Raw genomic sequence first — 18,370 nt, forward strand, 5'->3', positions numbered from 1 at the left:
ATTTGTTATGACTGTTTCAGGTTTTTGGCAAACCTTGGGTACTGTCAAAAATATTTCATCATATTTGTCAAATTTTCAATACACAGGTATAATTTGGACTTATATTCATTAATCCAGAGTGAACAAATTCTCACCGTTGCAGTTCAAGGATCCTGTCCAATCAAGGTATGGGCAGTGGCTGGGTCCAGGATGGTTAGCCAATACTTACAAGGCTTAGGGTGGGGCTTGGCTTGAAAAGGCTTTTAGGTTCAAGGAACTACGGGTACTGGTAGCACATTGTGGTACATACTTTAAATACTCCATTAAAGGGTAGGGGGCATATTGTGCACTACACACTAGGGTTTAGTTTTGGCTTTGACCAGGTCTGACCAATCAAAACCAGAGTCGAGGGGCAGATGGAGTATTCAAACAAGCAACATTTGAGTAAAGGAATGGAAAGAATCAGAAACACATTTAAGGCATTTAAAGAATGGGAATAAGGAATTAAGAAAGAAGGATGGGTTAAGAAGAAGACTGGCTTTGCTGGAAAAGGAAGCTATATGGAGAGGTACAGAAACTGAGACAAAACAGACATGGAACAAAAATCGACAAAATGCTGTGAGGTGAAACCAGATTAACAAAGACAAAAAGTCAATAGCATTAGATGAAAAAGAGTAAAAGAAATAACAGTTTTAGCCAGCATTTGGGATAAACTGTAGCAACCACTAACTTAACCCCTAGTATCTATCCACATTAGACAAATCAACTACGGTTGCCTGAAGTGCCTTAGTCTTTATCAGTTTCGTAACTCTGTACAAATCCTTGTAGCATTTTGAAAACAAGATTTCCATGGTAATATACATTCTGTATCAAAGGAACATAGTACTAGGGCTGCACGATTATAACAAAAATCATAACTGTTGATTATTCCCTTGAAATTGTAATTGCGATTATTAATTACGATTATCACAATTTACATTAAATGATGCTTTGAATAGCTTTATACCATTGTTTAAAGTAACTGCATGCCATATTTTATATAAAAATTTTTAAAAAGCTGAAAAACTTCTATTGCTTAAGACTCAAATGTCACCTACACATTGCTTTGCATTGCATTGGTTTTTTTAAATAAAAAAAAAATTAAAAAGGAAATATATGCAAATATATATGGAAAGAATGCTAAACTAAAAATAAAATTAATTTATGAATCTAGGCTAAGGAGTTGCGGGAGGGGATGACATATCTCTTATCCAGTGTGTTTATGAGTATTTTAAACCCCGCGCTGGAAACTGTACTAATCGGCGCCATGTCTTTTGCAATGAAATGCGTAATTGCTTCAGTTATCTCCATTTGTCTTGGAGAAGCTGCCGGATACGGAGAAGCACAAAACGACGCTGAAGTGTTTTTTACGCTAAAACACTGGTCGTATTGCACTCTGTGGCTGAATTTTAAATGATTGAATTATTTCGTGGTGTTGCTTGATGGTGCAGAAACACACTATAACATGCCGCTCGACATCATCGCTGGTGAATCAAAAATAATTCCACACCACAGATAAAGCATTTCTTTTCGGTTCTTGATTCTTGATTCTTCTCAGCAACACTTTGCAAACTATCTGATGTTTCTTTAGCAGCGCACATGCTCGCGAAATTAACATGATGAGATAGACATGTGCAAGTGGATAATCAGGGCATGATAAGGACACGTCTACAGACTATTAGGCCTTTATTCGCCCCTCACAATTTAACATGCAATAAACACTCCTTAAGCACACAGAATAATATAAGTAGATATTTTTTTCTGTAATCGCAGCGTGGAACAATTACGTAATCATGGCATCTGTAATCGCGATTAGAAAATCGATTAATTGTGTAGCCCTACATAGTACTACCAAACATTGCAGATATCTATATGATGGCATTGCTATACATTAAATTCTCTTCATCTTAATCAGTGCTATAGGTGGAAGGGAGGAGCTTTACCTTTTCATCCTGCGAGTCCTGATGGAGGAGGCTATGCTGTTGAATGGCCATTGGTGGTGGCAAAGGCACGGAATCGGCGCCCTCTTCTCCCTCTTCCTCTCCACAGCTCTGCATGCCTGAAGAGGATGATTTGGAAAGTGTGCCGCTGCTCAGGCCCTCATATCTCATCCTCTGTAGAGATATAAAAGAAGAAGGAAAATGAAAAAAAGATTCTGTGCTTTTAGTCAAATGTGAATCTATGCTATTTGATTATTTCCTGTAAAAAACATTAGAAACTACAATACCTAATAACTTTTCCATCACTAACACAGAACTTTAATCCCAAAGCTACCATTGCACTTGTAGTATCATTTGGGATCATGAAGGAAATATTATCATTCTTATTTAAATTGTTAAAAATAGAACTTTCTATCCATCCAGTTTTTGAATAAATTGTCCTGTGCAGGTTCAGAGGGAGCCTGAAGCATATTGCAAGGGAACTGGTGCAAAAGGCAGGGAACAATCAGAACAACGTGTCAGTCCATAGCAAGGCACAATCACACACCCATTCACATATTACAGTCAATTTAGAGACACCAATCAGGTTACAAAAAATGTTTTTGGACTGGAGTGTCCAAAGCATGAGAACAAGCATGGACAGGAATCAGACCTCCAACCGCAGAGGTGCGAGGCATTATGCTAACCACTGAGTCACCGTGCCCTGATATAATTTTACCAAAGCTAACTGAATTAAGTTCCTTAACAAACCTACCCACTAGAAATGGTATGTAATCACAGGGGCATGTTCTAAGGCTACGTATTATTTTGCAGATCTAAGATATCCCAATCTCTTTTTCTGGGATGTCTAGTCAATAAACTTTTCTAATCTTGAATGGATTTAAAACATGGATTATACTGTATGTACATTTTACAACCTGCATTTTAATTACTTAGTCTTCGCCTCTTACCTCCTCGAGAGACTCGTCCTGTGGTGTTGCCGCATTTTCGTCCGAGTCCCTCTGCGATTCTCCACTCTTGCGGTTCTTTTTGTGCTTATGTGCGAGTTTCTTGGCATGTCCATCTGCTTTACCGCTGCTAAGACGTCGCACTGGACTTGTCAACCACTTGCGCAGGGTATTTCCAGGACGCTTGCCACCGGGCGAGCCGTGCAGGTGCCCTGGCTGCAGGGTGGCGCTGCCTGATATTCCCCCTTCATTACTTGAAACGGAGAGGGTGTCTGGAAACAAGTATGAAAGGGGTGAAAATGCTGCAATTTGGCATATTACACATTGCATTCATATCATTTGTATGTTATGCTCTACTATTGAATATATATATATATATATATATATATATATATATAAAATAATTAACAAGGTTGACCTAAAGAACAACCGCAACGTTAAAAGGTGAGTGTTAATGTGGCAGCTTAGTGGTTAAGGCTGGTTGCCACTGCTGGGCCCTTGAGCGAGGACTTTTACCCTCAATTGTGATAAATGAGATAAAATGAAAGTTGTTATTTCTGATCGTTGTCATGCTTACAGTGCAACATTCACATACTGAATTGTATAAGGACCCTTTAAGTTTGTTTCCTGTCAAGGTTTCTTCCTCATGTCTTCTCAGGGTTTTTTTTCCTTGCCTCTGTCACCTCTGGCTTCCTCATTAGGTATAAACCAAAATCTAGATTTATATCCACATATCTGTAAAGCTGCTTTATTGTATGAATAGTAAAGTCCCAACTGCTTGCTCATATACAGTACATACACTTGTGTGAGATTGCATGCTTTGACGCCAGAGACTCTGAACCAAAAAGCTGCACTGCTATTTTTAGTTGACTGCACCGTTTTCTCTTTCTACCTCTTCTCAGAAGGGAGAAGCTTTTTTTTTTTTTTTTAACTTCAGTACTGCGGCCGTTGAGCTGAACCAAGCAGAGCCTTATGTAAAGCTCGTGTAAGATGTTCTGCATTCTACTGATCTTCCATGATCTCCTCTAGAATCACAAGTCTTAATAACCCAGCGTTTTTGGAGGTTGCTAATTGGGAGCATTATTTTTGGGATGCTTGCTAATAAGGGTCTTTACACCTGGAGTGTGAAATGTGTAGAATATACCAGTAAAAATAGCCCGTGTTGTATATATGTATAACAATCTCTGAATAATGTGAAAAAATGTTTTTCTAGTGCACGTCAGTTCTGCAGGTGGAAACAGCTTCTTGATTAGAAAAGAGAACCCATGATATTTTCTAATGAACGTGGTTGGAGGTAAAATCTAAACAAATCCATTGTTTAAACCACAGACAACCAGTAGTAAGTCTTCCACCAAGCACCATATTAATGATTATGACAACGATTATGATTATGATTAATTATTATCACCATATCCCATATGCCTCTTCACAGTGAACACCGCTCTGGATTTATAGCTGCAATGCACGCTTGACAGTTAAGGTCCGTAAAAAAACAGAGGCTGACATGACGATACGTTTTCAGCTGTTGTACTCTGTGATTGGAAACGTTGCTTTGACCTCTGTAACGGTGACCTCTGAACTGTCGCTCGCTCGCACACACACACACACACACACACAAACATACATACACAACATCTGCCAAAATAACACAACACAAATAAAACCCAGTGTAGACAATGTCTTAGGCACTTATATTCAGCTCGACGTGAGTTTATGCCATCACAACAATTCTAACATTACACATTTATATTGTGTAGTGTTTTGTATATTTGCCTAAACTTTTATACAGTACCACATTATTCTGAATGCTTAACTCTGTTTGGTCTGAATCTGCTGATTTCTTTTCTGTAAAAGCAGCTCTCAGTAGTTCTGAATACAAGATTTATATTAATGTGCTGTGTCTTATTCTTTTACAGTGTTTTTGAAAAGTATGACAGACGCATCACATTTTTATTTTTTAGGTTCGATTTTTACAAACAGTTTAAAACTGTTGCTATGGTGATGTAAGAAGACGTTCATTCACCATTTATGGAAGGAGTTTCCAGTGCCTGAGCTGTAAAGCTATAAACGTTTACTTTTTCTAGCAAATGAAAGTCTTCAGAGGAGAGGACTTTGCAAATTATCATTAAAAAAGTCTGCAGTGGCAACTAACGGTTAGCCTCTGGCACATTAGAGTGACAACTGTTGGGGTTTATTCCTCTACATGTTTTACTGACATGCTTATAGACATGCTACTTTCATTTAATTGATAATAAATGATTTAATATGAAATACTCATCACTGGAAGATGTTTTTCTCACAATAACCAACACATTTAAGGTGTGTGTGAGAGTGTGTGTCCCTTAACACCTTCAATGCATCAAAGTCTGCAAGAAAAAGGACGTCATTCACTCCCAGCCAGAGGTGTTGCATATGCAGTGACCTGAGAAACAAAAGCCTCTATTCATATCTGTGTTAATGAGCGCTTCTTCCATCAGTCTATTTTAACTCCGAAGGAACCGGTTCTTTTCAGAGGCAGAAGAAAACTAAGGAATAGATATATTTCTCATAATATTGGATCACTTTATGGGTAGTGTTCTGGTGGCATAGAGCTTTCTGTGTGTTTTCTGTTCACAATAACAGTTCACATATTAATAATATCTACAACTTGAAGCTATGTGATGTAAGACTAGCATTCCCATTTTCTAACTTTTTTTTAAAAAGTTGCTTGTAGCAATCAGCATTACACATCGCTAGGTGAGATACAGTAAAATAAAGCTAGTTGAGTAGAAATAACAGCTCTTACCCAATAAATGATTTTGATACAACGAAAACAAAAAAAGGGTATTTTCATTGTATCACATTTCTGAAAAGAAACAAATTCCACTCTTTGTTGCAACCTAACTCGATGCAAGGTACTTAATGTAGCTAGCTAACAAACAGCTCTAAACAGAATGTTGTATTACTGTAATACATACAGTAGTAGGTTACTCTGTCTGGTATCAGTACTTTTCTAATTTGACCACTTAATACTAATAAACAGTTTGAAACTTTTTTCCAATTTGTGTCACAAGATGAGATACTAACTTTTACTAAGTCTACTTAGCTTATAGCTTATGCTCTTTCCATTACCAAACTTTTTTTAAATGCAGTGACAGAAGCCTGTTCATTTTGTGACACTTTTTTGTGGATATGGTACTTGGATAAAGGTCTTGGATTTTCTTCTTCTTATACTTAAGTGTCAAGGTTTAACATAAGTTTCATTATTATATACTAAGTTTACAACAGGACCAGCATTATCAATCTCTGTCTTATCACCTGAGGAAAAAGTCACTCATGAGCCTCACTTTCTGATTTTCGCTCGACTGATCACACTAACATCTGTGATAAAACAAGTGTTCAGATATTCAAACAGCTGGTATTTGATTACACTCTGAGTTGATGAGGCTTATATCTGTTTCACTGTGACAGGTTTTTCCGGCAACTTGATCAATTCACATTCAGCTAGCAAAGATTTAGCCGTCTTTAGTCAGGCTGAATGTTTTTATTGCTATGTCTGTTCGTACAAATTTTGTAGGCAGACACCAAGACAAGGTTAGAAGGTAGCCAAAATAAAAGCGTTGTTGTTTTGTTGTTATTTTGGCTAAAATACATGTTGTTTTGCCTAAAATATGTTCTTGAAGTACAGGTGTCAAAAGATATTATTGGCCTCAGTTCAGACGTAGTGGCATCCAGTGGGTTCCATAAAAATCTACAGACTTTCTTTCGCTGAACACCTTGACAGAAAAGCCTGATTAGTGCAGGGTGTTTTGGAGGTCTGTCGATTCAGCTGACCACTCATGCAGAACCGAGCATGGATCCATTAGTTATGTTATGTTTGACATAATCAGCTAATTGGGTGAAGTTATGTGTGTTTCTCCGGAGCCGTCCTTTGATGAGGACTGACCTCCTTTGAAGGCCCTGGTTTAAAGCTTCATGTTAACATGATGCAGGGACTTGTCCTGTCTGTTCCACCTCGATTTATGAGGGAGTCAATAGTCATGACACATTCTTGTCCTTTGGGGTGTGAAAGAAGGTCAGGTCCTGAGCAGTCTTAAGTCCTTGCAGTCTCTCAATTAAACAAAGATGTCTGCTTCATTTCCTCTGGACTTTCTAAAGACAACCCTGCACACCAACTGTTCGGAGTGCGACCATTTTAATCCTGAGTTTAGTGTTCTCAAAAGCAGGAGAGCAACCCACGATGCATCAACAGAGATGACCCAGTTACTTAATCCGTGAGCCGCAAATAAACAAGCATCTGTGACGTTGATTTATTTCATTGTTTTTATGTTGCCTTCAGATATAAAAAGCCAGCTGTCAAATGAATGATCTTCCAGTTACAGCCAAAATAATTGGCTTGTCTGAGAATGCTTGCCGAACTTAGTGCATGCACCACAAACAGAGATGTAGAAAGCAATGCAAGGAATGTACCACAGACCCCCTGGAGGCACTTCAAGCCCAACAACATACACAAAAATAATAGGTGAGAACGGGGCTGGCTCGTGTGGGGCAAATGGAAAAGAATGTATAAATAACTGCATTTGAACTCATAAATTAACATCTATAAGAAATCCTCAAACATAAAGCAGGATCCTGTATTATTTAGTCATCAGACTGTATAATATCAAGATCATTAAATACACCAATGGTAGAAGATAAATCAAGAAATAAGTAGATACTAAAGTAGAACTACACAAAGAAAGAGGCTGAGCTGTCAAGTCCATGGTACTTACCTAAATCCAGGAGCCAGACCTTGCAATTTTCAGTGTGTCCACTCGTTGATTTCAAATGATACATGGGACTTAAAGACAAAAGTGAGCTCAGACTGTGTGCCATGCTCAAAAGAGGTGTGGGTGCACGGCGTCTACTGAATGGTTTAACGGCAAACTGAAAATCTCCTGACACATAACGGATGAAGGAGGGAAAGAAAATGTGAGAGCAAAGTGAAGGGTTGTGCTGAGTAGAGAGACTGAGGGAGGCAGGGAGGGTGGAACAGAGAGAGAGAGAGAAAGAGAGAGAGGGAGGTAGGAAAGGAGGAATGGAGGGCGGGAGGTAGAGAAAAAGAGGTGGTTGCTGAAGGAAAAGAAGACACGGAGGAGGGGAAAGGACAAGCAAGACACTTTCCACTCTTGATGTAACTTAATAAAAAATAAATTTAACTTATAAAACTTAAAAAAATCTCTTTAGTACCTTCCTCAAACCATTCATTGAGCCCTTGTACTCTCTTGATAGGGAAGGAGTAATCCTGGAAGAGACCAATCTGGTCAGTATAGGAAGGTACAAGGAGAACCTCAAGAATTTTCTACTGATTTGCTCTGATCTGATCCCAGATCCAGTGGGCTTGGAATGCAGATAGGTTGGAAAGAATCTCTTCAGGAAGTGTAAGCTTGAAACAGATAAACCTAGACTAGCTAAAGGTTGTCTGGGCATTATGGACCAAAGTATATTTAAGCATGTTCCATTTGCCATTTCTTCTAGGTATTATGAGAGTACTTGTAGACATTTATAGAGAACATTACTAAATGTTTCCACAATGCTGTTATGAGATTTTCAATTGTAGGAGCAAACAATGCTAAGAAGAAAATCCTAACAGGCAGAGAGGAAAAAGATGCCCACAGTCCAGCCCACTCGGGTTCTATTGGCTCACAAGACCAAGCCTTGTAATTTCTTAGGTCAAAGAGCAAATTGATGACATTGCTTTAGCTGAAAAAGCAAGAGTGTAGTTTGTAGTTTGAGTCTAGACTCGTAAATGCTTATGGGCATCTTTGGGGATATTTCCATAATGTTCATGGGAACATTATGTGAGCAACATTCATGCATTTTTAAATCAAACCTTTATTACTGTAGATTTTTAGTACACTACAGGAATGTTACAGTCTTTTGAATACATACCGACTGTTCTAATAAGGTTCTTTCTTAGCCAGGTGGCAAGAACACTGGACTAGATTAAGACTGGCAGGTTTGGGTAATATCAGGTCACCTCAGCATTTCACCTACACAGACAAGTCCCTCTCTGATGAGTGATGGCCGATTAGTGCAGGAATATAGTAATGGCATAGTGAGGAGTACAAAGGTCCCCCTGTTGAAGGGTGTGTTTGGCTGGTTCCAGTGCCTGGGCCGTGGCCAGTAGGGCTTCTTCCTGTTGCTCAATGAAGACACACAAGGCTCCTTTGCCACTCCTTCCAGCACCAATCAAGATTCAGGGAAGGATTCGCCTTTGGTTCCAAAGAGTGACTAGCATGAATCATATACTGCTACACCCCAGTTGTCAAGAAAATCTATTTGATATTTCAGATCTATGGACTGTCTCTTTTTACACATTCTATAAATACTTACCGACCCTTGCTAAGAGAGCACAATCTGTGACCTTTCTCACGACTGCAGTCAAAAGATATACAGTCTTTCGAATGATGGAATGAGAACCTGACCTGGGGCAACCCTAGTTCTCTGATTCTGTAGCTGAAGGCAGGGTGATTCAAACATAGATAAAATTACACTCTGTAAATGCCTTGTATACTTTCAGGGTTGTAAGGTGGTTGTTAATTACTCAGGCAAGTCATGGATGGCTTGCAGGGCCAACAAACACTTCCACAAATTCCACAAATTCTTCATTGCATTGAACAGGTGTGATATTGTGAAAATAACCAGCTAACGAGCACTGCCATGATTTTATTCAGTGGTCAAACTTAAATTCTTCTAGTCCACATAAGGTCAAGACCCTGCAAGTGTGCACTGATTATGTGGTTTTACTGTTTAAAATACTTCACTAATTTTACCTTTCCTGTGGCAGCAAATTTATTTCATCTGGCTTGGATCTGTCTTTTATTACCCTTCTCATTGACTTTTTTTGAGATTCTGGATCTTTCCATTAGTGTTTTCCCAATTATGGCATTCGTCAATATTACCAGCATCTATTTGTTTAATCTGTTTAAAGTAAGACATTTGTTACAAAAACCCCACTAAGGGCTGATTTCTATAACAGACTGCACAATAAATTGTGTTCACTATGTATAATACAATGAAGATCCTTCAATGATAAACCTTTGATTATTAGCTTGATCTGGTAAATAAAGTTTCAAATTTTGGTTTATTGCTGCTACTTTACCTGTGGCTGTATCCTTTCCTCTCCACCTAGACAAGCATTGCAGCATTTTTCCATTTTTTATGAATTATTTTATTTCAATTCATAATTACTTAAAAAAAATTAAAGATGATTTTTTTTTTTTTTTATTTCACTGACTGCCTGTGGGTACCAAGTAATTATATCAGTTGCCACTTTAGCTTTAATTTGTTATTTAATAGATTTAATTTATTTCTTTTTTTAAATATACACCTGATTAGTATACACCTTATTATACACCTTAGTATACACCTTATATTATTCCAATATCTCTAAAAATGCTAACAATAAACATACCATTACAAATATTCACTAATTAATGATCTATTGAGAACCACATCATACTTTAAAGGATAACCAGATAATAGATGGGGGGGGGATTAATAATTCTCTAATATACTCTGCTAGAAAATGGCTATAAATGGGTAACATGCTCTTAGTCGGATGTTGATTCTTTTTCACATTGTGTTCTACAAAGGTAAAAAAAAAATAGACATGAATAGCCTTACTCCTGGCAATAGCTTCATTACAATAACAGTCCAGTCATCCCTTTAAAGCTGACCTCAGTTGCCTACGCTTGGTAACCGTGCCAATGAATGCACCTGACTTCCTCTTTGTTAGAAAAGTCTGAGCAAGCAGAGCGCTTTACATGATGTACTGACTCACAGACATGACAGTACACTGCTCTAATCGAACTGGTACATGTGGTCAGAAATGCTTAGAAAGCATGAACATATATATATAGATAATTTGCCATTCTCTCTTTGGACCTTCTGGATTGTCGGAAATACCCTGAAGCCATTTGATGGATGCCACAGGTTGCCACGTGACACAGTGTCTTCATAGTGTACTGCACTGTGAAGCATGCAGTGGTGAATTATGACTAGGGGTGAGACTAGTGTTCTGTTCAGTATAATAACCTAGTCTAAAAATATCACAGATTCCCGGTATCATGCCTATCAGTGATGTTTACTCTGACTAAGACAAGAATATCCACATATGAATCTCAAAGGATTGACAGTTTTTTGTGGACTCTCTGACATTAATTGACACTGCCAGGAAGCCCTGCCCCTTGCCTCATCACACACACTTTCAAGTAGACTCGCAGGACATTCAGAATGTGAAATAAATCTCTACTTATAAAGACTTGAAAAGTCTTTTCATTTGACATATGTGGTACTACAGACTACCCATCGTCTCTTTGAGCATGTTTACCATTGTATCTACTATCCCACAAGCATATCTGCAAGTCATAGATGACTGAAATACACCAAAAGACTTAAAATCCACTGATCCTAAGTTTTAAACCTACACTGAATTACCAGCCAACTAAAGGTTGGCATTCTGAGTCATCCTTGAAACAGCTGGAATCCTCCTACACCAGTAAGGACCTGTCTGTATGGAAAGCCCCTTAGGCTAGGGAATGAAATATTTTCTCATGAGTGGACCATACAGAAGCTAGTCTAAGCTCAATGGTGTGGAACATCAAACACCACAAAGCTGAGTCAAGAAAGTCATCTCACTCCAGCTTTGACTAAAATGCCAATAAAGCAGGGGAGTCCAATCTTGTCTAGAAATGGCCAGTGTGCCTGCTGGTATTCATTCCATCTAAGCAGTAGCAACACCTAAAAGTTAATCAAAATCCAAGATCAACTGATCAAACAAGTGGAATCAGATGTGGTTCCTGCTTGGTTGGAACAAAAACCTGCAGTCACATCAGATTTGACAACCTGGCAACAAAGCTTTAAAATCTGAAAATCATCATTCAGAAACATACTCCCTGAAGATAAGACAAAAAACCTGGAATAACCCTCAATCAATCCCAGTAACTAAACATGACTCGCTCTTCGGTGAAATTCCATCCAGCTTACCTTTATGGTTGAAGATCCCCTCCATCTCCATGCTGCTGCGAGAGTGGGCAATGCAGAGCATGGCACTGGGTACCAACCCTTCCTGGGCGGGTGAGCGGTCAGTAGTGCGCACCAGGCACCAATCGGGTCTATCCAGAGACCTCTCTAGCACCTCCACGGTCTGACCTCGCTTCACACTCAGCTCTGAGCCATTACTGGCCATGAAGTCATGGATGACCACAGTCAACTCGCAGCCACCAGACAGCTGTGGAAGACAGCAACATACATCTGTTTATAGCAGAAAAGGGTTGCAAAAGGGCGACCCTGGTTCAGTCCTGATCTTACTGCCTGTGTGGAGTTTTGGATATTCTTATGTTTGCATGGGTTTTCTTCAGGTTCTCTGGATTTCTCCCACTTCCTACATGTAGGTAGGTGCACTGGCTACTCTGTACTGTGGTAGCCTAGTGGTTACAGTGTTGGACTACTGCTTGGAAGGTTGTGAATTCAAATCCCAGGACCACCAAGCTATAAAATGATATAAATTGTAAGTCGCTCTAGATAAGGGTGTCTGCCAAATGACAGAAATGTCAATTTAAAAAAGTCAATAAACTACCCCTTGGTGTGATTGAGTGTACACCTGGTGTGCTGTGATTGACTGGTGATCCATGCATGTTGTATTCCTGCCTTGCACTCAATGGTCCCAGGAGAGGCTCTGGGTCCACTATGACCCTGAGCAGCAGTTAATGAAGATGAATGAATGGCAGATGAATCATGCATTAAGATATCTTAGATGCTTGTAGCTTTAGCACAAAAGCAATCATTGGACACCATGCACATCTAGGCTAATAGACGACACTTTTGATAAAAAACTAAGGAAAGGAAAGTTATGTAAATATTTTTTTTAAAAATGGATTATCTTGAAAGTCCTGAAAGTCCTGAAATGGGTACCATGTCCAGACATTACAGCTTAAGCTAACAGGTGTTGGTTTAAAAAACTGTTCATTATTTCCTTTTTAAAAAACAAAATCATATTTTAAATGCCATGTTACACATTATAGCATGTAAAAACTACAACTTGTTCAGCACAGCACCCACATAACGTATGAGCCATTTAAAAGCATCAATTCATAAGACTGTTTTATTTAACATGGACTGGACCTGTACAACAAATAATTTCAAGAGAAGATCAAATTTAAATTTGGTGAATCAATTTGATTCAAATCAATTGTTCACAAACATGATTCAGCATTTGAGTCAATCACATACCCACTGGTAGTGTGGCATAGCCAGTGAACAGAGGAGGTGTGCCACAGACGCTGAGCTTTTACACTCCATATCTTCACCTTCTGTGATCCACATTAAATATCAAAAAAATTCAAAGTCAGCTTTAATATCTACCCTTATAATCCTTATACATAGTGACAGAAAGCAAAACTCAAAAGGAACACAGCGTTCCTCTCCGTCATCTGCTCTCGCTGCCTGGTCCTTCAGCATGCTGTTGGAGGCTGATGACACTTCTCAGCGTCGCCGCGGCGACAGCATCACACGCTTCCCAAGACGGTAGAGCCATTTAAAGGAGCGGGAGACTAATTAAAACCGTGCATATGTGACGCGCATGGCCGGCCATGACCTTTTCACCTCGTCACATAGTGTGTTGACCAGTGCAACAGTGATATAGTGTGTCTGTGTCGGATTGCTAATTAAATCCTTTTTTAGCTGGACGGATTAATGAAGACATTTCAATGTTGAAAAATATATTTAAAAAAGAAATAGACAAATATGGAAGGAAATGATGTAGTCACACAGGACAGGTCACTTTAGAGATGACAATAATAACGTGTGTGTGTGTCTTGTAGAGGAAATAGATCTCACTACTAAGACCTTGTGCTCGTTACATAGGTGTTGCACATGATCAATACAGACAATTGTAATGAGTCATTTAAGCTTGATTCATTCCTTTCGTACAGTTTTTGAGTTTGGGTGATTGTGGGGCAGGGAATCCGATCATTTACAAATGAGCTTTAGTGTTTGAGTCAGTGAATCGTTTTGTGCATGAAAAAGATTTCATGTTTGATTCAATGAATTAGTTTGTTCATGAGCTAAATTCAGTGTTTGAGTCAATGAATCATTCTGTTCATAAACAAGCTTTGGTGTTTGAATCACTGAATCATTTTGATCAAAAATATGACTCATTGTCTGAGTTAGTGTATGCATTTTCTCACGAATAATTTTGGCCATGAGCAAGACTCATTGTGAATCCATTTCTTCTTGTGTAATTAGATAGATAGATAGATAGATAGATAGATAGATAGATAGATAGATAGATAGATAGATAGATAGATAGATAGATAGATGTGTACATTAGATTTGCAGTAGCCAGCAAATCTGCCTAGTTCAAGATTATTGATGTTTGTGTCTAGGTGTGCATTTAATTAAGTTTGTGCACACAGGAAACTGAGCGTGCCTGTGTGTGTGTGTGTGTGTGCTGGATGGAAGGCATGTGATGGCGATCGGGTGACAAAAACAAGTCTGTGGGAGAGGCGAGCTCAGCCAGAGAGTGGGTGGAAGAACGTCTGTGCTGTGAGGAGAAACTCCAGCGACGGCAGTAACTCTGTCTCCAGGTGCTTAGTTTGCTAGCTGACTGCAGCTTGGTTTATTATTGTAGCATGCAGACATCCAAAGAAAAACGGAGCTCAGAGCTAAGTCACATTTTAGTCTAATACATCTAGACATGGTTAGAAATAAGATGTGTGTATGATTCCATGTTTCAGAAATGCATACTGTAAATCATACTGTAGAAGAGGCTATTTACATCTGGCTAGCTGTGCTGAAATGCAAGGTGACCATGAGTTACTTTGCTAGCATGAGCGTCTTTCAGAAGGAAACACAATGATATAAACACATTCGAAATAAAAAAAAAAATGCATGGAAGCTCATGCACATCAACAAAGCAGTATTTTCACTTTCTTTCTAGTAGACTTCCTTTTATTTTATTATTTTATTATTCTTATTTATCCTGTGATAAATCCATGCCAGCCACATCAACGTGTTTCATTTTGGTGGGTGTATGTCTTCGCACTCACCTTGTCACTGTCCAGGGTGTTCTGGGAGGTGCGGGAGGCAATGGAGATTGTGTCTGGCTGGCTGCTCACGTCACCCTGACTGTCCAGCTCCTCCCCTTCTCTGTGGGTAAGATAGGTGAAAGTCAGGAAAGTGAAAACATGCACCATGAAGAGATCTGTCTGTCTTGCTGCTTCTCTCTCTCTCTCATCTATCTTCCGGTTTATCAGGCTGTCTGTACAGATATTTGCCTTTCAATCTTTTCCATCCATCCATCCATCCATCCATCCATCTATCTAATTGTTCCTCTGTACCCTGAGGATGCTCTTACAAAACTCTGCATGCTGGGCTTCCACTGGGTTTTTGTCCCATTTTTCAAATTCTTGATTTAGAAGAGGACCCCAGACTTTACTGCTATGTAGTACAATTGGTTGTATAACTGTTTGGAATATTTTGAGCCAGATTCTAATTGGGATTTGAACTTGGGTAGATTTTTAATGGCATAGAAAGCCCTTCTTGATTTCTCCTTAAGTCCATCCACAGACAAGCTGAGATTCCCATTTGCACTATATTTCAGCTCGAGGTATAGTGTAGTTGATGTTGGTCATACCAAAGGGTGAAGTTGCATCTCTTTCCCTGACCTCTGGATGGTTTTTGAAAGATTTGAACCTTTGTTTTGGTTGGTTTTCTAGTCCTTGACCCAGGTCTGACTGAACCTGTGCAGGATGTCAGTGTTCTGCTGCAGAGCCTCCTCTGTAGGAGACAGCGGGACCAGGTCATCTCCATAGAGAATTGACTTTATATTGGAGTCATATAGTGTGAGGCCAGGTTCTGCTGATTGATCTAGCTCTAGTTTTGCCAATTCATCAGCCCTGCCTCTGACCCTGCCCCTGAGTGAAGAATTCAGTTTTAAAATTTCCAATTATAATCACACGTTTATTTTTTGAGTACATTGTTTTTATGATATTGTCTGTATTTCCCCCTACTGTATACCAATTTCCATAAGTTTAGACCTTGCTACATATTGAATGAAATGCTTTCTGAAATCTACAAAGCAAGCAAATATTTTGGTTTTGTTCTGATATATTTGATATATTTGCCAATTGGGGCATGTAGTATAAAGATGTGGCCTGATGTTTTTGGTATGGGTCTTGTATTGATGATGCTGCAGAACAACCTCCCCAGATGCCTCTGTCATTGTTTGGGTTTAATTTGTCTGCATTCTTGAAAATGAGTATTATGGTTTCTTTATTCCAGCTGTCAGGGAAATGACCATCACTCAGTATGAAGCTGAACTGTTTTAGTATGGCCAATCTTAATTTGTGGTCTGTATATTTGAGCATTTCATTCAGAATGCCATCTGGTTCACATGTTTTTTTGTTTCGTAAGCCTGCATTTTATCAGTCAGTTCTTTGTCTGAAAAGGAAAAGTCCAATGGGTTTTAATATTTACCAACTGTATGTTCCATATTGATAATTTTTTCATATATTTGGGTTTGTTTGGGATTCATTTTTATTGCTATAAAGTTGTTTGAAAAGATTTTTCCATATGTCTCCATTTTGCATGGTCCCTTGTTGATGGTTTTTATTCATAAAATTCCAATTGAACCAGAAACTGTTCAAATTCAGAGATTCTTCAATAGTTTGAAGCTGATTTTAGATGTATTGTTCTCTCCTCCTTCTGAGTGTATGTCATATTTTGTATTGACTGTGTTTTTCTTTCTCTTGACTAGCCTTCTTAATATTCTTAGATCTTTTGAGGTTGGGTAATATTGCCAAATAATCAAATATGTAATTTATGTTCTCATGCCGTCTCCATTGTGAGGGTAAAAATTATTTAGAAAGTTGTTTACAAGTGAGCCTACTTTTGGGAGGCTGATAGCTGTAAATTTTTTTCTGTGCTGTTTTGAGCCCATCTGTAGTGTTCTCTAATGTTATTCAGCTTACTGGGCTGTGGGTGTATGGTAGTGTTTTTTGCCCTTTTGTGATACACTGTGATTTGGCTGTGAAATGAAAGGAGTGTTAGTGGTTTGACTGTGAATGCTCTGAAGGAGAATGGATCTAAGTCTCTGATCATGTAATCAGCTGTTGAGCAACCATGAAATTAACTATAGGTGTACGCAGCTTTGCACAGGACTCGCTGAAAACACTCAGTTTTTGCACGAACCCTTAAACCTTATTATCTTTATTGGCTTTAAATTTTTAGTATTTAGAATTTTTTAGTATTTATTACCTTATTACCTATGCTTGTGGATAATGCTGGAAGTTGTAAATTTCCCATTGGGATGAATAAAGTATCTCTCTGTCTCTCTCTCTCTATCTATCTGTCTATCTATCTATCTATCTATCTATCTATCTATCTATCTATCTATCTATCTATCTATCTATCTATCTATCTATCCATCCATCCATCCATCCATCCATCCATCCATCCATCCATCCAAAAGAGCCTCCACTCACCATACTGTTGACAAAGTACAGACCAAGGCTTTGACCGAGCTCAATCAGAAGCTTCCCATGTTTACATATGTGGTTGTCAGAGTAATTCCTTGGGAAGTTTACTATGTTTCATGGGAAGCTTTGAGCAAAAATTTTGTTATTCCCATTATCTTCGGTGTAGTCGGATAGTGGTTCTGTCCTAGCATTTAGATCCTCCCTCTCTCTCTCTCTCTCTCTTATTATTTGATGAGTCAGTCTGTCTATCTGTTTGTCTGTCTGTCTGCTGTGTTAAATTGTTGTACCTTCGTCCCTTCAGTCTTGCTCCCGTGGTGGTTTTAGGGATGTGGATGGGTTCTTTCAGAGCCCCCCGCAGGTGAATGGTACGTTCCTGAATCACTTCACGCACGTGTTTGATCCACTCCTGCTTATTCTCAATGCTGGAGGCCTGTGAGTGCAAATCACACACACACACACACACACACACACACATACACACACACATACACACACATGCTCACTTTACTATGTAGACTTGAGTGGTTACATAGGCATGTAAGTCCATCATAGCATCACAAGTGTGTGTGTGTGTGTGTGTACACGCTCGCATTTTACATGACTCATCAGTCTTAACAGGCCTGTAGCCCACACAGACACACTCCTGAGTTATATAAGCACAAAGAATGATGTACAGATTTGTACAAATGACTCCTGAAAGTTTTCCAATCCTGCTAAAGTCAACAAGCAGATGGTTCCAGTGTTCCATCAGCCACGAAAGCCGACGCCCACCTTCAGGACGATCTTGTTGTCTGAGGTAGGCGTGCGTCCGACCCAGAGTGCGAATTTACATGGATCTCCTTCCACGTGCTCCGTCACTCCCAGTTCAGAGGTCTAAAGATTGAGAGAGAGAGAGAGAGAGAGAGAGAGGTGAAAAGAAAGAAATTAGTTCAAAACATGTGCAGAAATAGTAAATCGGTATATT

At 39.0% G+C, this 18,370-nt stretch overlaps 1 protein-coding gene across 4 annotated transcripts in view; it reads right to left on the minus strand.

The window, feature by feature from the left end:
- triob (trio Rho guanine nucleotide exchange factor b) overlaps positions 1-18,370 on the minus strand; it is a 107,909-nt gene that overhangs the window by 16,802 nt on the left and 72,737 nt on the right. For all 4 annotated transcript variants that reach the window (XM_058392956.1, XM_058392942.1, XM_058392950.1 and 1 more), the window contains 6 exons: positions 18,178-18,279; positions 17,694-17,836; positions 14,977-15,076; positions 11,915-12,158; positions 2,909-3,177; positions 1,962-2,132 (listed from right to left, as the gene is read on the minus strand). In XM_058392956.1, the coding sequence (XP_058248939.1) occupies positions 1,962-2,132; positions 2,909-3,177; positions 11,915-12,158; positions 14,977-15,076; positions 17,694-17,836; positions 18,178-18,279 (1,029 nt within the window). The remainder of the gene's footprint in view (positions 1-1,961; positions 2,133-2,908; positions 3,178-11,914; positions 12,159-14,976; positions 15,077-17,693; positions 17,837-18,177; positions 18,280-18,370) is intronic.

The sequence above is a fragment of the Hemibagrus wyckioides genome, linkage group LG01, assembly GCF_019097595.1.
Source record: "Hemibagrus wyckioides isolate EC202008001 linkage group LG01, SWU_Hwy_1.0, whole genome shotgun sequence".
NCBI lineage: Eukaryota > Metazoa > Chordata > Actinopteri > Siluriformes > Bagridae > Hemibagrus > Hemibagrus wyckioides.